The sequence below is a fragment of the Bufo gargarizans genome, chromosome 6, assembly GCF_014858855.1.
Source record: "Bufo gargarizans isolate SCDJY-AF-19 chromosome 6, ASM1485885v1, whole genome shotgun sequence".
NCBI lineage: Eukaryota > Metazoa > Chordata > Amphibia > Anura > Bufonidae > Bufo > Bufo gargarizans.
In genome coordinates, this window is record NC_058085.1 from 151380698 (window position 1) to 151402928 (window position 22231).

General features: G+C 47.7%; 1 protein-coding gene across 1 annotated transcript in view; it reads left to right on the forward strand.

Moving 5' to 3' along the window:
• The first annotated feature begins 355 nt into the window (after positions 1–355).
• Positions 356–22231, forward strand: part of LOC122942437 (peroxisomal N(1)-acetyl-spermine/spermidine oxidase-like) — a 119973-nt gene continuing 98097 nt past the window's right edge. The window contains exon 1 of the mRNA XM_044300056.1: positions 356–777. Coding sequence (XP_044155991.1) covers positions 510–777 — 268 coding nt within the window. The 5' untranslated portion in view covers positions 356–509. The remainder of the gene's footprint in view (positions 778–22231) is intronic.

The following is a 22231-nucleotide window of genomic DNA, read 5'->3' on the forward strand; positions in this document are numbered from 1 at the left end:
TTCTATTGGGGTGCCGGCCCGGTGTTTTGCGGATCCGCAAAACACTGCGGATGTGTGAATGGAGCCTAAGAGTGGATTCACACAAAAGCTTTTTGTGACAGTGTTCGATGCAATTTTTTGAGTCAAAGACAGATGTGGGTTAAAAGGGAATGAGAATTATAAAGAAATTGCTTATACTCCTTCTTGCTGAATCCGCTTCTAGCTTTGGCTCAAAAAAACCTATATGTGAGAAACCAGCTGAATAAATAAACCACATGCAGTTAAAAAAAAGACCAAATTTATGTGTGTGGGGCCCCTTAGAGACGTGGCTGCTACAGAAGACGCCAAAATCACAATGAAGCAGGAATCTGTCCAGCAAAAAAATGGTACGTTTTTTATACATTGTGCAGATGTGGAAACATAACTCCTTCCAGAACCCAGACATAAATGTGAGATAAAGCAAGCAGGGACACTCTGCACATCTCCCCTGCATCTTCTACTTTGGTCGCCACTTTCAAGGAAGAACAAGAATGGTCATCAACATGCAGACAGGGATGGCTACCAGGCTCCTCCTCTTTGTTGCCCTGCCACTTGTGGCACTGTCCGATACCAAGCACAACTCTATGGACTCAGAAGAACCAGAACCCTTGGGTCCTCAGGGTCCAGTCGTGGTCATTATCGGTGCTGGAATCTCTGGTATCGCAGCTACAGAAAAGCTGCACAAACATGGCTTCCAAAATATAAAAGTTCTAGAGGCTACTGGGAGAACCGGAGGCCGGATCCGCACAGAGCGTTTCGGTAATTCTTTTCTGATATGTCTTTTATGGTGCAGTAATAGCAGGGAAAACGTTTGGGTGGTAATAAACATGTGAGTGAAAATACAGGAAAGACATGTATTAGGACAAGCTGTTTGTCACATGGTGGCGCTATTCATATTGGAGCTTAGGTTGCGTTCACATTGCGCACAAAGTGGCAGAGGAACAGACTAGTGGATTTTACTGTTTTTGGCATATCTGGACTATAATGGGATCTTGAGGCTTTCCTGCATAAATGCCAGCTTTTGGTCAGACAAATACTACAGCGTCATCTGTCTGGGTGAAAGCTGGCATTTATGCCGGAGAGCGATCAGATTCCATTATCCCTGTTAGATCCCGGTAGTCTTTTCCTCTTACAGAACAGACTACCATAGTTTGTGCTACAGATGTGATCCTACCCTTAGGCTGGGTTCACACCTGAGCGTTTCTCAAACGCGTGTTTTACGCGCGTTTTTGTCGCGCGTTTTTATGCGCGTTTTTTGTAATAGTAAACGCGCGTTTGACGCGCGTTTGTGTGATTGACTGCAGTGTCCTATGGCCACAAACGCGCGTCAAAACGCCCCAAAGAAGCTCAAGTACTTGATTATGCGTCGGGCGTTTTACAGCGCGATCATACGCGCTGTAAAACGCCCAGGTGAGAACCATTCCCATAGGGAATCATTGGTTTCTCCTTGTTGAGCGTAGGAACGCGCTGTAAAACGCTCAGGTGTGAACCCAGCCTTAGAGCTGTTTCACACAATCGAGTCCATTGCAGGAATCCCGCTCTATGTGTAAGTGTGATCCTCTGTTCTGGACACTGATCGTCTTGCAGGAGAGCAGGGCATTATCATGAGTTATAATGCTGTGTGCCTCTGCATGACCTTACAGTATTTCTACAGGATCATACAGACATAAAGCTGTCACTATGATCCTGTAGAACAGGGGTAGGCAACCTCCGGCACGCCACCCATTGTGAAACTACAAATCCCAGCATGGATATTTGCTCATCTCTTCTCAGAACTCTCTTAGAAATGAATGGAGCATGCTGGGACTTATAGTTTTACAACAGCTGGAGTGGCAGAGGTTGCTGACCCCTGCTGTAGAAGTAAAGTCAAGCAGAGGCACATAGCATTATAAATCATGATTAGAGATGAGAGAATCGAAACTGACGAGGTCGAATTTGTTCAGAATTTCAGGAAAAATTAGATTCTGAACGAAAGCAAATTTCCTCTCGCTTCGCGGTTATGAATTGCAATTTTTCCTAACATAAATTAAAAAAGAAAGAGACAGGAGGCAACGCCTCGTGTGTAGAACCGTTTGATAGTTTAAAAACAACAGTACACTGATTGTGCTTACTGTTATGGGTTGTGATGAGTCACAACTCCTTTGAATCACTTTTGCTAGTATAAGCCCGTCCAGCTTGCGGGGGTGTCTGCTGCTGCTACCCAGGTCCTTACCCGTTGCCGTGGGGTACTGTTTCAGGGATATAGCGGATAGTAGATAGATTTGAAGAAATGAACCTTTTTTGGAAGCGGCGCTGCTGCAGAAGAAGTCAGGACTCGGTAGATAAATAAATAAAAGTGGATCTTTACATATATTTTCATCTACGTGTTTCAGGGGCGGACTGCCCCCTTCATCAGGACAGTAGGTCTGTATACATTGTGGGTGTGTTTGTTGTCTGTTTTATTCTCTGTTTGGGCATGCTAATTCCGGCCTCTGGGTGGCATGTGCGGGGCGTGGGGAGGGAGGGGACAGGGGCGTGGACGTACGTGGTCTCCCTTGTTTGCATGACGCTCACATGGGGGTATTGCTAGATGCCGGCCCGATGTTGTGTGGGCGGTCTTTGCTGACGTTTTGCTTGTGGGTAGGGTATTGGTGACGCGCTTCTTGGGCGGAGTCATATTCGCATAGCGGTATGTCTGTGCGGGAGGCGCAGTGTTTGTGGGCGGTGTGTTGTGGTGTGACGTGCTCCCTTGGCCACAATGGATGTCTCATGTAAGCACGATCGATTTGGGTGGAGTTAACGTTAGATGCTTTACTTCTCAAAGGCATCTTGTATTAATATGCGGTATTAAGGTGTGTGCGACAAATCTGCGCTGTTATTTTGATTTTTGAGGGGCGCAGGAGAGTGGAGTATCATGATGTCGCTTTTATATAATATAATATATACTCTGTTGTTTTCATTTCATGTGTGGGAAAAAGATTATTGGGCCTATATGTCACTATTGGATAGTCAGGGAGCGTGTAATGAAAAAGGGAAATGAAAAGGAGAAATAGAGAAGGAAAATACAATAAAATAAAATAAAAGCCTTATAGGGGGTTTGTTTCTTTGAGGATATATCAAAGGGTTAAGCCTAAGTTCTTGACTTGTGGCGTATACTGTATGTGTAAATAGAAAGAAAGAAGTACTTGGATGCAGTTAAGATTTCTATCTAAAAAGTGAGGGGATTTTTTACTAAACCTCAAAAGGAGAAGAGAGAGGGATGTCCCCCAATACGTATCAGTATATATATATGTATATGTGGACACTGGTAGAAGTTCTATGTGTGTGTATGAAAACATTTATAAAAGACATGCATAAGAAAAAACGGGGGGTCCCGAAAAAAATACACATATACGCCACAAGTCAAGAACTTAGGCTTAACCCTTTGATATATCCTCAAAGAAACAAACCCCCTATAAGGCTTTTATTTTATTTTATTGTATTTTCCTTCTCTATTTCTCCTTTTCATTTCCCTTTTTCACTACACTCTCCTTGACTATCCAATAGTGACATATAGGCCCAATAATGTTTTTCCCACACATGAAATGAAAACAACAGAGTATATATTATATTATATAATATAAAAGCGACATCATGATACTCCACTCTCCTGCGTGCCTCAAAAATCAAAATAACAGCGCAGATTTGTCGCACACACCTTAATACCGCATACTAATACAAGATGCCTTTGAGAAGTAAAGCATCTAACGCTAACGCCGCCCAAATCGATCGTGCTTACATGAGACATCCATTGTGGCCAAGGGAGCACGTCACACCACAACACACCGCCCACAAACACTGCGCCTCCCGCACAGACATACCGCTATGCGAATATGACTCCGCCCAAGAAGCGCGTCACCAATACCCCACCCACAAGCAAAACGTCAGCAAAGACCGCCCACACAACATCGGGCCGGCATCTAGCATACCCCCTGTGAGCGTCATACAAACAAGGGAGACCACGTGCGTCCACGTCCATGCCCCCCAGAGGCCGGAATTAGCATGCCCAAACAGAGAATAAAACAGACAACAAACACACCCACAATGTACACAGACCTACTGTCCTGATGAAGGGGGCAGTCCGCCCCTGAAACACGTAGACGAAAATATAAATAAAGATCCACTTTTATTTATCTACCGAGTCCTGACTTCTTCTGCAGCAGCGCCGCTTCCAAAAAAGGTTCATTTCTTCAAATCTATCTACTAATTTTTCCTAACATGGCTGTTACAATGGCGGCTAAAATGGCGGCTACACGTGTGAGGACATGGGGCAAGGAACTCTGGGAAGGTGGGATGACCCATAATGCCATGCATGCAGCCTATAAATACGGCGGCCATCTTAGATTCTGCCATTTACCATCGTACTTTTGTTCAGGGACAGGCGGTTATGCAGGCGCTAGGAAGAGTGAAAGAAAACCTCATTGTAAAAAAAAAAAAGCGTTTTATAAGTGCAAGATAAGGATAGGGAGGAATCATTTCACAGCATCTTAGTGCAGGGACAGACGTTGCAGAGGTTAGGGAGTCATGCAGAAAACATAATTGGGAAAAAAATATGATTTACAAGTGCAGGGAAAGATTATTTGGGGATCCAAATAGCCATTACACAGCTCTGTCATTCCAGCGATTTGTTCTTGGGGTGCATGTGTTATGTTGAAAAGCCTTTAGTGGCTTATATCTGTGGAAAAAGAGAAATATATACTTTGTACACTTCCGCAGTTATATTTGGTGAAAGCGTTTAGTGCCCTATTATAGTACAGTACGAGAAAAATGGACGCTGTTCACATTTTGGTGTTATTTGCGCTAAAAGCGTTTCATGTCATACTTCTAGAGAAAAAGAGAAAAATACACACCGTTCACATTTGGTGTTATTTGCAGTAAAACCATTTATTGTCATATTTCTAGAGAAAGAGAGAAAAATACACGCTGTTCACATTTGGTGTTATGCGCAATAAATGGTTTTACTGCAAAAAACACCAAATGTGAACAGCGTGTATTTTTCTCTTTTTCTCTAGAAATATGACAATAAATGGTTTTACATTTATTGTCATATTTCTAGAGAAAAAGAGAAAAATACACGCCGTTCACATTTGGTGTTATTTGCAGTAAAACCATTTATTGTCATATTTCTAGAGAAAAAAAGAGAAAAATAGACGCTGTTCACATTTGGTGTTATTTGCGGTAAAACCATGCATTGTCAGTTCAGTACAATACGAGAAAAATAGACGCTGTTCACATTTGGTGTTATTTGCACTATAAGCGTTTCTTGTCACATTTCTAGAGAAAATGAGAAAAATACACGCCGTTCACATTTGGTGTTATTTGCGCAGAAATAATTTAGTGGTCTATTTCAGTACAAAAAGAACAATATATTCATTGCTTTTAGGGGGTGTTTAAAATTCAGGATTTTCCTAAGTTATGATGTAAAGTCATGATTTTATGAAAGACACGGAGGCGAGTATTTGCTTAACTCTTTCTTTACTGGAATTTAGCAGCAAAGACAATTGAAGAAAAAAACCATAAGAGTAACCATGGTAACAACTCCACCCCTTCTACCCCTATATAAGGGACATCTCTGGCTGGCCACTTCCTCTTTCTTTGCAGTCTTCAAACGGCGAAAAAACTGAACCCTGAAACGGACAACAGCAGCCGGAACATCAGCCGCGGAATAGCCAACGGAACCTCTGGAAGGTGAGTATCAGAAAGGTGCAACAACCTGGGAACCGATGGTAGAAATCGATCTTTCTGGAGAAATCTGACAGAAGGCATTTAACCTGGAGGAAAAAATGGGAAATCATGGTAATATAATAATAAGTATCCGGATCCGAGAATTTAAACACGGATCAATAAATAAATGAACAATACACCAATAATGTTAAAGCTAATATAAGCGATAGTTAAGAAATACCAAAAATCAGTGGGATGGGTAAAAGAACTAACGGGTGGGAAATACTCGCCTCCGTGTCTTTCATAAAATCATGACTTTACGTCATAACTTAGGAAAATCCTGAATTTTATATCAAGACACGGAGGCTCATATTTGCTAGTTTAAAGCTGAGCAATCACAGAGGAAAAAGCATGAGGAACCGGTCTAAAATAGAACTCTCGAAAGGTAGCGACTCGGGACCAATCCGCCAGTCTTAAAACATCCTCCAAACGAGCACCAGCTATGGACATAGAGGTAGCCGCTGCACCGCGCACCGAATGCGCGGTAAATATGGATGTGTCAATACCTGAAAGGGACAAGATCCATTTAACCCAACGGGACAGAGTGACACTGGTAACCGGAGAAAAAGGCCGACGGAAGGAAATGAAAAGCTGAGGGGCATTTTCATCGCGGAAAGGCAGCGTGCGAGCTTCATACTCCCGCAAGCAAGCCACCGGACATAACTGCAGAGACGAAGGAAAAGACGGATAAGAAACGGACTTAATACCCGTCTTAGTACGTCTAGATATATTGAACAGAACCCCATCCGGAGTAAAATAGCGTGCGTCAAAATCTAGAGCGCGGACGTCCGAGACCCGTTTGCACGAAATCAAGCAAAGAAGGGTTACTAACTTGGCCGAAAGTTGACGAAGAGACAACAAAGCGTTGGAAGGCCAAGACTCCAGAAATCTGAGAACTGTAGCAACGTCCCAAGTGGAAGTAAAACGAGGTCTAGGAGGCCGAGCTAACCGGCAACCGCGTAACAATCTGCACACTAAGGGATGTTGGCCGGCGGGGAACCCGTCAAAACCGGCATGCCTGGAAGAAATGGCAGAACGGTACACGTTGAGAGTACGGAAAGCCTTCCCCGCCTCAAAGAGTGAAGTGAGGAATTGAAGAATCTCTGTTACAGGAGCTTGTACGGGATCCAAGTCCCGTGGATCGCACCAACGACACCAGACGTCCCATGAGGCATGATAGGCTCGTCTAGTGCCCGGAGCCCATGCAGATTCCAATAGCTGCCTAGTCGCCGCCGAAAAACTCGAGGAATCCCAGGAACCCCTGAAATTCGACATGCGAGAAGAAGAAGCGACCCGTCTAGAAGTAGAGGGTGAGGACGACCATAAGGGTCGAGTAGAAGCCGAGGAAAAGACGGTAAGAGCCGAGGCTCCTCCGACAAAAGGTTCAGTAACTGGGGGAACCAAGACTGAGTCCTCCAGTATGGCACTATCAAGACTAATTGAGCCTGTTGGTGACAAACGTGAGCAAGCACCCGTGGGATGAGTGCGAACGGAGGGAAGGCGTAGAGAAGAGAATCCCCCCAGGGCTGGAGGAAGGCATCCACCGCCTCTGCCTCCGGGTCCGGACGCCAACTGAAAAATCTGGGGAGTTGAGCGTTCAACCGGGACGCGAATAAATCGATGGATAACGGACCCCAAAGATATAGAATATCTTGGAAAACCGTCGAATCCAACTTCCAGTCGCTGGAATCTGAAAGACAGCGAGAACTCCAGTCGGCCAAAGTGTTGTGGAGTCCTGGAAGGTATTCGGCCACAACCGATATTCCCCTGGAAAGGCAAAATTCCCAAAAGTCTTTGGCTAGAGAACATAGAACCTTGGAACGTGTCCCACCCAGGCAGTTCACATAACGGACAGCGGAGATATTGTCCATCCGTAAACGAATACACGCTCGAACCGAGTCCTGTGCAAAGCTGCGGATCGCAAAGGACCCCGCTAAGAGCTCGAGAGCATTGATATGCAAGTGCAGCTCGTCTGGGGACCATGCTCCTCCCGTGGATATCCCCTGACAATGGGCTCCCCAGCCCATGAGACTGGCATCCGACTCGATGACCAGGTCCGGACGTGGGCCAAAAATGGCACGGCCGTTCCACACTGCCAAGTTGTGGATCCACCACACCAATTCGTGTCTGGTTTCCGTATCCAAAACCAGAGTGTCCGAATATGAGGCCCCCGCTCTGAGGTGAGCGATCTTGAGCCTCTGAAGAGCTCGATAGTGGAGAGGAGCTGGGAAGATCGCCTGGATGGACGAGGAAAGAAGACCTATCAGACGAGCTAGCTGACGAAGGGAAACCTGTGGGAGGGCGAGAGAATGACGAATCTCTTTGCGGATCGCTTTGACTTTGACTGCAGGCAAGCTGAGCGTTTGACTCCCAGAATCTATGGTAAACCCTAGGAATTCTATGGACGTGGCCGGAATGAGGCAAGACTTCTCCAGATTGAGAATAAATCCTAAGTCTTGAAGAAGGTCTTTGGTCAACCTCAGGTGACCAAGCAGAAGGAGAGGACCTTGGGCCATAATCAGGATGTCGTCCAAATAAATGATCAGACGAATCCCCCTCCCTCTGAGCCAGGCCACCACTGGTTTCATGAGTTTTGTAAAGCACCATGGTGCGGAGGACAGACCAAACGGGAGGCAAGTAAAGCGCCAGATTTGGTCTTTCCAATGAAACTGAAGGAGGCTGCGGGATGCCGGAGCCACCGGGACTGTGAGATATGCATCCTTCAGGTCTAATTTTACGAACCAGTCTCCTGGTTGCAGCATATCCCTCAACAGATGGATGCCCTCCATCTTGAAATGTCTGTAACGAACGAAGACATTCAACTGCTTGAGGTTTATGACTGGACGAAATTGGCCACCCTTTTTCTGGACCAGGAAGATACTGCTTAGTATTCCTGAATGAGGAACGGGAGATAACTCTATCGCCTGTTTCTGGAAAAGTGATGCAAGCTCCGCGTCCAAGAGGGACTGGGTTAGGTTTGAGCAAGGAAAACTCTGAATGTGAGGGAGGTTCCTTGGGGTGGACACCAACTCGATGATGAACCCCTGAACCGTGGAGAGGACCCACTGATCTGAGGTTATCCTTGACCACGCATGGGAAAAGAAACGGAGTCTTCCCCCAACCTGATGTGAAATAGGATATGGCACACAGAGATGACTTACCATACGGGCGTCTGGATCCTGGAGCGCCTCGGAAACCTCTGGAGCGGGAAAAACCTCCTCGTGAAGGAAAGAAGGTTGGCTGATATTTGGGGTCCTGGAGGGACTGACGATAGTTAAAGGAGCCTCTGCCTGTGCCTCTGGGCTGGAAATTGGAGCGGCCGGACAGTCGGCCCCTGAGACTGCCGGCCCTGGAGGAAAAACGAGGCTGGAAAACACGGCGCATTGAGCTCTGCGCCTTATCAAGAGCCGTAAAGGCCCCTACATATTTGCCTAGCTCCTTTATGAAAGGATCCCCAAAGAGGAGGCCCTGAGCTTCTTTACCCGATTCAGATAGGGACAAATTGGCCAGTTTGGGCTCAATCTTCATTAAAATAGCTTTCCTCCTCTCAATGGCAATGGAAGTATTCACGTTGCCTATCAAACATATGGCCCTTTGGGCCCAGCCACTAAGGTCTTCAGGATCTACCTGCGTGCCGGCCATTCTAGCAGCCTCGGCTAAATCAAAAATTTTGGCGAGAGGGCCAGTGACATCCAGAAGTTTATCTTGACACGCTTTTAAGGCAGAGTCAAGCCCCTTGCGTGGGTTAAACCCAGATTTAGCTAGGAATTGGACCACCTTAGGGTCAACGCTAGGGGTTTCACATATCCTATTAGGGATAAGGGGACGAGGGCATTCCGCCCGAAGCTTGCTGCGGGCCTCTTTGGAAAGAGGCGTGCGGATTCTAGCTTCCAGATACTGGGTCACGTGGGTGGCGGGAAGCCACTCCGAGGACCGTGGGTGATGCAACTGGTCAGGGTTAAAAAGGGGGTCCCCCATAGGGTCAATAATTGCGTCCTTGACGTCTAACGTAGGTTCAACTATGACACCCGTTGTCAGAGACGGGCCTTCAAGTGCAGGGTCAACTGCTATATCATTTAAATCATCCCCTGAATGATTGGACCAATTTTCAAAAGCCTCCTCAACAGACTCTGCGTCTGAATCAGAAACCGGCTCCGGAAGAGCCCGGGCGGTTTTCCATAATCGTGCCCTTTCTGCCGGGCGCGGGTTAGCTCTTTTACGCGACTTATTCGCGCAGTCAATTGATGGGACAGAGCCATCATTCATGAGTGTTCTGGAGGCAGGAGGGGGCATATCAGAAACAGGGTGAGACACGAGGGCCTGTGAAATTGATTGAGTCAGAGAAGCTGACATGGTCCCCATTGCCGCAACTATAGCATCAGAAATAGATTGCTGCAAGCCAGAAGCCTGAGCCACAGGGGTAGAGGACTCATTAACTCTGTGAGGAGTGGGGGTAGGTACCTGACCTGAGTGTCTATCCTGAATAGAGACGGCCGGGGAGGCAGGAACAGTAGACATAGTGAACTATTAAACTGAAGGAGTTAGTCACCCCAACAGCAAACACCGACGTAAGAGATGGAGAAAGCGAACAGTAATGCGACTCAGAAGAAAACGCCGGAGGCACTGAGGGAAACGGACACTAGAGGGGGAGTGGCTAGCACAAGCCTACACCTCCCTAGTGTAAGGGCCAATGAGCGGAGTGTCAGGCAAGATGACGTCCGCAAATCTCGCCCCGAATCGCGAGATCTCAGCGCCGGAGAGACCAAGCAAGGCTGCGGCAGAGAAAATCCCGTCCCTCGCGAGATTACAAAGCGCGCGAAGGCCGGGAACAAGGGAGAGGTAAGGAGAAGAGAGGGGGGGGGGAATGGCCGCAAAACTGCCCAGACCACGGAGGGAATGTGCAGCGAGCCGGGATGAAGAAAAAACAATAGGCGGCAATTTGATAAAATGGCAAAAGGACTAAAGGGACGTGCAAGTAAACGGACCATATAAAAACCGAAATGGGGAGGGGTAAAATACAGTCGGAAGCTGTGGGGACAAATAGGGCAGACACAAGAGCCCTAAAACCTAAAAGGGCAAAAATATCTCCAAGTACTAAAAGAATAAGAATAATAAAGATAATAAATGATAATACCACTAAAAAACCTAGTATAGAGAAAATAATCAAGGTACTTATCTGCTGGAGCAGCAAAGAAAGAGGAAGTGGCCAGCCAGAGATGTCCCTTATATAGGGGTAGAAGGGGTGGAGTTGTTACCATGGTTACTCTTATGGTTTTTTTCTTCAATTGTCTTTGCTGCTAAATTCCAGTAAAGAAAGAGTTAAGCAAATATGAGCCTCCGTGTCTTGATATAAAATCTCAGTTTCATTTGTTTAGTTCAGCTGCAAGTACGTCAGGCAGAGAATTGCCAGGCCATACACAGAGGAGTGGCAGAGGCATGAATGTTTCTGGCGCAAGGCGAGGTCGCAGCAGAGTAAGGGGTCGTGGCAGCTGTAGTCGCAGCTAGAGGCCTGAGCTCCTGATGTCATCTAGTGGTCGTGTCTTGACCAGCAACCCAGAGGTTCTTGATTGGTTAACTCGGTCATCCAGGTCATCCCAAGTGACATCAGACACCCCCAGCTAACAGTCAGTGGGTTCGTCAGACACAACCCTTAGGGACCATTCACACGTCTGTGTGTGTTTTGCGGATCCACGGATACGTGGATCTGCAAAACACGAAAAATAAGCGATGTGCGTTCCGCATTTTGCGGACCGCACATCGCCGGCACTTAAAAGAAAATGCCTATACTTGTCCACAATTGTGGACAAGAATAGGACATGTTCTATACTTTTCGAGATCTGAATTGCGGACCCGGAAGTGCGGCTCCGCAGTTCAGGATCTGGGCAGCACATTGTGCTGCCCCATAGAAATGAATGGGTCCGCAATTCCGTTCCGCAAAATGCGTAACGAAATTGCAGACGTGTGAATGGACCCTTAGTTGGCATGGCCTGGAGGCAGGCCATGTGCCCTCACCTGTCCTCAACCTGCCTCTGTCCTTTTCCTTGTTTTGGTCCACACGGCGGCTCGGATGCGGACGCATTCACTTCAATGGGGCCACAAAAGATGCATACAGCACTCCGTGTGCTGTCTGCATCCGTTGCGCTGTTCCGTTGCCCAGCGATTTTTTTTTTAACATGTCCTATCCTTGTCCACGGTCGTGTGCATGCAGCCTAAGCGTGAAAAGTAGTATATGCTATAGGCTCAGCTTCGCTTTTCAGCGAGAAACAGCTACTAGAGCAGTGGCCCCCAACCTTTTTTGCACCAAGCACCAGTTTCATGCAAGACAATTTTCCCAGGGACCGGGTGAGGTGGGGGTTCTGGGGCAGGGTTTAGAGGTGGGCAAGGCTTAGAGGGTGCTGGTCGGCGCTGACTGATACACACGCATAACAAATCACAAGGTGCATATTAAAATATATAACACCAGGGGCGTTGCTAGGGTCTCAAAAGATCCGGGGCACAAGCCCCAATAAATATGTAAATATGTTGCTCCCCCCCCCCCCCCCGCACTTTGCTGTACTTACTATACAGCAGCACTTACCTGTCACATCCAGGGCCTCCAGGTGACGTCTCCTCTCTGTCATCATCTTCTCTGTAGATCTTCTCTCTCATCATCTTCTCCACTCGGTCCGAACACTTTTCTCAGCCGCCTCGTCTCTGCAGAGTGTGACACACAGACATCTAAGCTTCCTCGCATTCTATCATTATCCCCCAACTGGAGTCCCCACAGTCTTATCCTGCTGCTTGCTGTGCCCCCCCCCCCCCCCCAGGGGTGTAGCTATAGGGGGTGCAGAGCTAGCAGTCGCTACCGGGCCCAGGAGCCTGAAGGGGCCATGCGGACACAAAAACGCTGCGTGCAGCCATTTTGGAGGCGGACCCCAAAATGTGTCCGCATGGCCTTGCAGGGCCAAACGTATCTGTCCTGACTTACAATGTAAGTCAATGGGGACGGATCCCTTTGCATTGACACAAAATGGTGCAATTGTAAACGGTTCCGTCCCCTATTGACTTTCAATGTAAGTCAGGACGGATCCGTATTGAGACTTAGAAATTCTAATCTAATACAAACGAATCGGTCCTGAACGGATGCATTCTGAATGGATCCACATCCATTCAGAATGCATTGGGGTAAAACTGATGCATTTGGGGCTGCTTGTGAGAGACCTGAAACGGATCTCACAAGCGGATCACCAAACGCAAGTGTCAAAGGCTGTCCAGGCATGCTGGGAGTTGTAGTTTTGCAAAAGCTGGAGGCACACTGGTTGGGAAACACTGGCCTAAACATTAAGTCCCATGTACATAAACATCATTCCCCCCCACCATCCACTTTCAACATACAGTCCCATGCATAGGCGTGCGCAGCCTATTGCATTAGGGTGTGCACCCTAAAGCACAAACACACACCGCGTGCGTGTGTGTGTGTATATATATATATATATATATATATATATATATAGATATATACACACACAAATACCCTAAGGGGTTTCAGAGTACATTATTCATTATTATATAGGGGTAATATAACTAAGGGGTATCAGGGTAAATTATACAGGAGTAATATAACTTATATTATATAAGTTATATTTCCCCTTCATCATGTCGCCTGAGATAGCCCTCCTCAGTTATATTACCCCTGTATAATAATGTACCCTGATACCCCTTAGTTTTACCCCCTGTATAATTTACCCTGATCCCTCAGTTATATTACCCCCTGTATAATATCCCCGATAGCCCTCCTCAGTTATATTACCACCTGTAATTTACCCTGATACTCCTCAGTTATACGGCATCAGCAGGCAGCAGGGAACATACAGGGCAGAGTTCCAGTGGCTTAGAGTGAGTTCGCACAGATAACAGTGATAACTGAGTACAGATAATGTAGCAGATGTCACCTGCAGTCCTATGTAACACCACAGATGACACAGTGGTAACTCTGAGTACAGATAATGTAGTAGATGGGTGTGAGGCCCCAGAATTCAGAACACACACAGTGTGACCTGAAGTCTGGGGCCAGGCTTAGACAGTGTGGGCCAAATCCTAGATCCCCCCCAAACAGATATGTGGATGGACATTACATATAATGGTACACACTATACAGTAGAGTACAGCAGCACATACCCGTTACATCCAGTGACGTCTCCTGTGATGTAGACCTTCCTCAACGTCTTCATTCGGAGAGAAGACCGCCATGATACCTTCTTTCAGCCGCGACTCTGCAGAGTTTCACAGAAAAATGTTTAGATTTCTCACTTTACTATCATCGTCAGATAACAGACCTCCCCTCCCCCAGTAGTGCCCTCTGTATAATTATAATATATACTGGCCCCTCTGTGTTATTATTATTCTTAATATTATAATGGCCCCCTCTGTATTAGGCTCCATTCACACGTCCGCAGAATGTGTCCGCATCCATTCCGCAATTGTGCGTAACGGGTGCGGACCCATGCATTCTCTATGGGGAGGGAATGAATGTGGAAAGCACACAGTGTGCTCTTCGCATCTGCATTTCCGGAGCGGCCTGCCGAACTTCCGGTCCGCGGCTCTGGAAAAAAATAGAACAGCTACGGACAAGAATAGGCTGTTCTATGGGGGTGCCGGCCGGGTGTATTGCAGATCCGCAAAACACTACGGACGTGTGAATGGACCCTAATAGTAATAATTATGGCGCTCTTCAGCCCCTCTAGCATACAGTCCCATGTAAAATACATCACTCCTTGCCTTCAGCCCCTCCAACATACAGTCCCATGTAAAATACAAAACTCCCCCTGCCTTCAGCCCCTCCAGCATACAGTCCCATGTAAATAATATCACCCTTCCTCTCTTCGCTGCCTGCCTTCAGCCTCTTCAGCATACAGTCCCATGTAAAATACATCACTCCCCACCTTAAGCCCCTCCAACATACAGTCCCATGTAAAATACAAAACTCCCCCTGCCTTCAGCCCCTCCAGCATACAGTCTCATGCAAAATACATCACTTTCTCTGCCTTCAGCCCCTCCAGCATACAGTCCCCATGTAAATAATATCACTTCACCCCCCTCTCTTCAGACCCCTCTAACATACAGTCTCCAATACAAGGATTATTCCTCCTCCCTTCAGCCCCTGCAAAAAGCCCCCCAAGTACACAAAACAGCCAATCTTCTCCTCCACATACTGACCTGTAGCTTCTGCTCCTCTCTCCAACGTGCTCTGTTGAATCTCCTGCATTTCTTGAGGCCCCGCCCCCTGTATGACGAGACTCCGCCTCTTCCTCCGATCAGCATACCTCCCTGGAGCAAATCCATTCTAGGGCTCTACTGTCTTATAGGCTTCAGTACACTCGCCTGGAGCCTATGTAAAGCATGGGATCAGGAGTTGGCACTTGGCAGATGGCAGTGCTGCACGGAGGTGATGATTAAGGTGTGCCCAGGCACACCCGGCACACCCCGTGCGCACGCCTATGGTCCCATGTAAATAACATCACTCCCTCCCCCAGCCACCTCAAGCACACAGTTCCATGTAAATAACATCCCTCCCTTCAGCCCTAACATACAGACGTGGACAAAATTGTTGGTACCCTTTGGTCAATGAAAGAAAAAGTCACAATGGTCACAGAAATAACTTTAATCTGACAAAAGTAATAATAAATTAAAATTCTATAAATGTTAACCAATGAAAGTCAGACATTGTTTTTCAACCATGCTTCAACAGAATTATGTAAAAAAATAAACTCATGAAACAGGCATGGACAAAAATGATGGTACCCCTAGAAAACACAGAACATAATGTGACCAAAGGGACATGTTAATTCAAGGTGTGTCCACTAATTAGCATCACAGGTGTCTACAACCTTGTAATCAGCCATTGGGCCTATATATATGGCTCCAGGTAATCACTGTGTTGTTTGGTGATATGGTGTGTACCACACTCGACATGGACCAGAGGAAGCAAAGGAAAGAGCTGTCTCAAGAGATCAGAAAGAAAATTATAGACAAGCATGTTAAAGGTAAAGGCTATAAGACCATCTCCAAGCAACTAGATGTTCCTGTGAGTACAGTTGCACATATTATTCATAAGTTTAAGATCCATGGGACTGTAGCCAACCTCCCTGGACGTGGCCGCAGGAGGAAAATTGATGACAAATCTAAGAGACGGATAATCCGAATGGTAACAAAAGAGCCTAGAAAGACTTCTAAAGAGATTCAAGGTGAACTTCATGCTCAAGGAACATCAGTGTCAGATCGCACCATCCGTCGTTGTTTGAGCCAAAGTGGACTACATGGGAGACGACCAAGGAGGACACCATTGTTGAAAACGAATCATAAAAAAGCAAGACTGGAATATGCCAAACTACATGTTGACAAGCCACAAAGCTTCTGGGAGAATGTCCTGTGGACAGATGAGACAAAAATCGAAGTTTTTGCCAAGGCACATCAGCTGTATGTTCACAGACGAAAAAATGAAGCATATCAAGAAAAGAACACTGTCCCTACTGTGAAACATGGAGGAGGCTCTGTTATGTTCTGGGGCTGCTTTGCTGCGTCTGGCACAGGGTGTCTTGAATCTGTGCAGGGTACAATGAAATCTCAAGACTATCAAGGAATTCTAGAGAGAAATGTACTAGCCAGTGTCAGAAAGCTTGGTCTCAGTCGCAGGTCATGGGTCTTGCAACAGGACAATGACCCAAAACACACCGCTAAAAACACCCAAGAATGGCTAAGAGGAAAAAATTGGACTATTCTAAAGTGGCCTTCTATGAGCCCTGACCTCAATCCTATTGAGCATCTTTGGAAGGAGCTGAAACATGCAGTCTGGAAAAGGCACCCTTCAAACCGGACACAACTGGAGCAGTTTGCTCATGAGGAGTGGGCCAAAATACCTGCTGAGAGGTGCAGATGTCTCATTGACAGTTACAGGAAGCGTTTGATTGCAGTGATTGCCTCAAAAGGTTGCGCAACAAAATATTAAGTTAGGGGTACCATCATTTTTGTCCATGCCTGTTTCATGAGTTTATTTTTTTACATAATTCTGTTGAAGCATGGTTGAAAAACAATGTCTGACTTTCATTGGTTAACATTTATAGAATTTTAATTTATTATTACTTTTGTCAGATTAAAGTTATTTCTGTGACCATTGTGACTTTTTCTTTCATTGACCAAAGGGTACCAACAATTTTGTCCACGTCTGTACATCCCAGTTAAATAACTACAACTCCCAGCATCTGCCTCTCCCTTAACTTACCTCTCCTCGTGTACAGATATCACCATTAGGCTCCTTCTCCTCCCTCTCCTTCTCCTCTTCATTCCGGTCCAATCCTGCACTGGTCACATGATGGGGACATCATCCAGGTCATCCTATCAGGTCATTCTATCACAGCCTGTTTTGCTGATCACATGACCTGTGATGTCACCACAGGTCCTTCGCCTCTTCCCAGTGTAAGATTCAATTGTATTGCCGTTCTGTGTACGCAATACAGTTGTATCTAGCAGGCAGGCAGGACATTTGGGGCCTGGGACAAAACATCCTGGGCCCAGGCCCCGAATGTTTTAACCTAGCGACGCCCCTGTATAACACTATATAACGATTACAATTATTTAAATGTGACTCAACTCACCATAATGCAGAATGAGTGTGAAATAGGTCTTACTATTATGTTGATATTTCCCTGCCTTTATTTCAGGCGGACATGGTAACTATACCTGAATTGGCTGCACAAAACTGACTAGGGTCTAGTGGTCACTGGCTTCTGCTGCACTGGTCTCTGCTGCACTGCTGATATTTTCAAGGTGACATGGAAGAGGAACTGCAGGTCATTCTCCCGCTCACTCCCTCAGATACTAGCTGAAACTGAATGCCAACAAACCCCCTCCCTCCTCGGACTGTCATGTTTATTTCCTTTATTTCCATTGGTGGGCAGTGAGACCTAACCAATACCTCCCTCACAAGCCCCTTTCAGCATTTTCATTGGTGGGGCAGTGGGACCTAACCAATTCCTGCCTCACTAGCCCTTTTGAAGCATTTTCATTGGTGGTAGTGGCTGGCCGGCATCACAGTTGGAAGGAAGGAACGCTCTCCTTCCTTCCCACTGTATGGAAGCACGTTGTGTGTGATGCGCGTGTCGGGCGAGCATGCACCTGGCGTCTCCTCTCCTCTGTATTGCCGCGGCCCAGCAAACAATCTTCCAGGGCCCGGTCCTGGGCCACGGCCCGACGGTTGGGAACCGCTGTACTAGAGGACAGTCAGCAGCTACTGCCCAGCCAAGATCTGAAGAAGACATCCGCCGCTTACTCCGCTAGGAGTGCAAGTAGTGATGAGGAGAGTGGCACGGGAGTTTGTGCTGCGAGTGGTCAGGGTCCTGACCCAGAAGCTGTTGAGGAGGACATAAGTGATGTGCAGACACTAATCAATGATGATGAAGCCGATCGCACTTGGGAGCCGGGTGCAGAAGGTGCTTCATCATCATCAGGAGAAGAGGGTTGCAGCTTGGCCGTGAGGCAGCGGTGGAACCAGCAAGGTGGTAGCATGGCTGGGAGTCAGCAGGGTGGCAGCAGTGAAAGGTCGGGAGCCAAACGTGCCTGGGGTAGACCACCTGCTTCACAGCAGCCTACCTGCCCGGGAAGTAGTAGTGCAGGGGTTCACGGAGGCAGCGGCGTTAGAAATCAGTCAGTGCGGACTGTTGGGGGTCAAATCACCTACTCAGCGGTGTGGCAGTTTATTTTCAAAGCGCCAGAGGAGGTTAACGTAGCATCTGTAGGGCAGAAGGTGAAGCGTTACCAGGGTGCCAATGTTGGCACTACGGCCCTGCGTCAATATATGAAGCGTCCCCATACAGTGGCCTGGGAGACCTGTGGCTCCAATGTGGTGGTCCAGCCTGCTGCAGCAACCGCTACAGCAGCCAGTGGCACGCACCCAGTTTCAGCCTGTCAAGGCTCCACCACCTCAGCCGAAGGGAGCTGTCTTTCAATCCAATCTTCTGCTGGTCCAGATGCTCCTGCTCCTACTCTTTGTCAGTCATTCCGTCAGCAATCGATCACTGAAGCGATTGCCAAGAGACAACAGTATGCGTGCATGCATCCAACGGCGCAGAAGCTGAACGAGCTTCTGTCCAAGTTGCTGGTGCTTCAGTCTCTCCCTTTCCAAGTGGTGGACTCTGCACCTTTCAGAGAACTGATGGCTTGTGCCGAGCCGAGGTGAAAAGTCTAAAGCTGTCATTTCTTTGAGGAAAAAGGCAGTACCAGCCTTGCACACACATGTAGAACAGAAGGTGGACCAGCAGCGCCGACGTGTGGAGCTGTAACTACGATCAAAGACAATACATCTCCTGTACGGCCCACTGGGTGAATGTGGTTCCTGCACAGCCACACCAGCAACTTGGAGAGGTCACACCGCTTCCTCCTCCACGTTGTCAAACTGTTGGCCCTGCCACAATGTCCGCCTCTGCCTCCTAATCCTCCACCATGTCCTCAGCCTCATAGTGCCCCTCCAGCATACCACATGTGCAGGGCTCGGCAGTGTCATACTGTTCTGCACCTGGTTTGCCTTGGCCAACGGATTCACACAGGGGAGGAACTGCTCCGTTTGATGCATCAAGAAATCGAATCTTGGCTTTCTCCCCGACAACTCAAAATCTGAACTATGATGACCGACAACAGGAAGAACATTGTGTCGCTGCTGCGTCGAGGAAGGCTGAGCAATGCACCCTCCATGGCACAAGTGTTCAATCTGGTTGTCCAGTGGTCCCTGAAGTCTTCCGCCCATCTGCAAGATATCCTGAAAATAGCACTACAGTCACTCGTACACAGCAAAGCACACCCTCCTTGAGTTGCAGCGGCAGAATGGCATCCCCAGCATAGGCTGATCTGCAACGTTTCCACCCATTGGAATTCCACCCTCCATATGTTGGACCAACTATACGAACAGAGAGAGGCCATCAATGATTTCTTGATGATGCAAGCGGATAGGAGTACTCTACTGTGTAACTTCGATGTCAGCCACTGACATGCGTGACACCTGCTGTTTGCTCAGGCCCTTTGAGGACACCACGTTATTTGTCAGTCGCCAGGACTACGGATGAATGTCATCTGTTCCAGGACATTAAGCAGTGGAATAACAATGGCTGGTCAGGGGACAGGAGACATGGTGTCTCGATCTCATGGCCACATGAGCCCTGTGGGGTCTGAACTGGGGGAGGGGGGGGACATTGGAGCACAAGCAATGTGTAGCCAAATGGGTGGTTTTTCTACTCAGCTGACAGGACAAATGGAGCAGGAACAGCCAGTGGAGCTACAGGATGATGAGGTAGACGAGACAGAGGACCAGGACACACCGTGGCAGTATGCAGTGGAGATGAAGACAGTGAGTCCCTCCGAGTCACTTGCACAAATGGCCTGCTGCATGCTCACTTGCTTACATAGAGACAGCCGAATTGTCATCATTCGGTAGAGGGATGATTTCTTGCTCTCCACCTTGTTGGACCCTCGCTACTGATCCAGAATGGAGGCCTTTTTACACCCACTGAGAGGGAGGACAAACTAAACTACTACAGAAACATCCTATGTAGTCAGTTGGCCACTGCCTATCGGCCCCATTGTCCATCCTCTCGCAGATGTGACCGGGGGGCCTTCTGCACTCACGTTCCACTGCCATGGCTGCTGGGGAGGGGTGGGGTGGCAGAAGCAGTACAAGCTCTATCAGCAGCAGCCTTAGTCTAGAGTCGCTGATGAGTAGCTTTCTTCACCCGCATAGTGAAGAAACTAGTCACCAGCAGCAGCAGGTAGACCAGGTGGCATACTTGGACAGCACCCTGCAACCCCACATTGAAGATCCACTGGACTACTGGGTAGGTAGCCAAGCTGGATTTGTGGCCGCAACTAGCAGAGTTTTCCCTTGAAAAGCTGTCCTGCCAGTAGTGTGGCATCAGAGCGGGTTTTTAGTGCGGCGGGGGCCATAGTTGCCCAAGGAGAACTCACCTGCCCACCCCAGATGTGGAGAGACTGACCTTTGTCAAGATGAATCAGGCGTGGATCAGCCAGGATTTCCGACGACCAATTCCTGATGTATCAGACTAGATCATCCATGGTGCCGCTCCAATACTTTGATACAAGAGACCGGTTTCTTCTGACTACCTGCCTCAGCTACTACTTTGATGCTACAACCTACCTGATGCCACACATTTGATGCCAAGTGCTCCTTATTTCACGCACCTTCATCAGTGGGTACTGGTATTGCCGCCCACCGCCCCACTCTGTTACTGGGTCACTTTCTGGTCTTCTGATGCAGCTGCTGCTGCCATGTCCAAACTATCTCACCTTGCCACTCTGTGGTCTACCTCTGCTACTGCCATCTCCACACTCTGTCAAATTGCCACTCTGCAGTCTCCTCCTGCTGCTGCCATCTCCACACTATGTCACCTTGCCACTCTGTGGTCTCCTCCTGCTGCTACCGCCATCTCCACACTGTCACCTTGGCACTCTATGGTATACTCCTGATGCCACTGCTGCTGCCATCTCAACACTATGTGACCTTGCCACTCTGTGGTATCCTGCTGCTGATGCTGCCATCTCCACACTATGTCGCCTTGCCACTCTATGTTATCCTGCTGCTGCGTTCTCCACACTATGTCAATTTGCCACTCTGTGGTCCCCTCATGCTGCTGCTGCTGTCATCTCTACACTATGTCACCTTGCCACTCTGTGTTATCCTGCTGCTGCCATCTCCACACTCTATCACCTTGCCACTCTGTGGTCTCCTCATGCTGCTGCTATATCCACGCTATGTCACCTTGCCACTCGGTGGCCTCATTATACTGCTGCCATCTACAGACTTTGTCATTGTGCCAGGGGTGTTATAGGTTAAAACATTCGGGGCCTGGGCCCCTGATGTTTTGTCCTAGGCCCCAAATGTACTGCCTGCCTGCTAGATACAACTGTATTGCCATCCTCAGGATGGCAATGCAATTAAATCTAATGCCTTGAAAGACCTGAAGGACCTATGATAGCATCACAGGTCATGTGATCAGTGCTAAATGCAGTAGCTGAAAAGTACCTGCGATTATGTCACCCTCATGTGACCAGTGCAGGAGAGGACGGCTCAGCAGTGAAGAAAAGTCCTGGGAAGAAGCTGTGGTGAGGCCTGCTAAATGAGGAGAGGTAAGTGAAGGGGTAGATTACTCAGTGTGAGAGGCAATGTTGGGAGTTGTAGTTATTTAACTGGGACTGTATGGTAGGGCTGAAGGGAGGGAAGTTCTCTTCATGGGACAGTGGGGTGTAGTGATGTTATTTACATGGGACTGAAAGGTGAGGGAGTGGTGTTATTTACATGGGACTGTATGTTAAAAGTGACTAGGAGAGGAAGTGATGTTATTTACATGGGACTGAATATTGAGAGGATGATGTTATTCACATGGGACTGTATGTTAAAGGGAGCTGGGGAGGGGGTTATGTTCTTTACATGAGA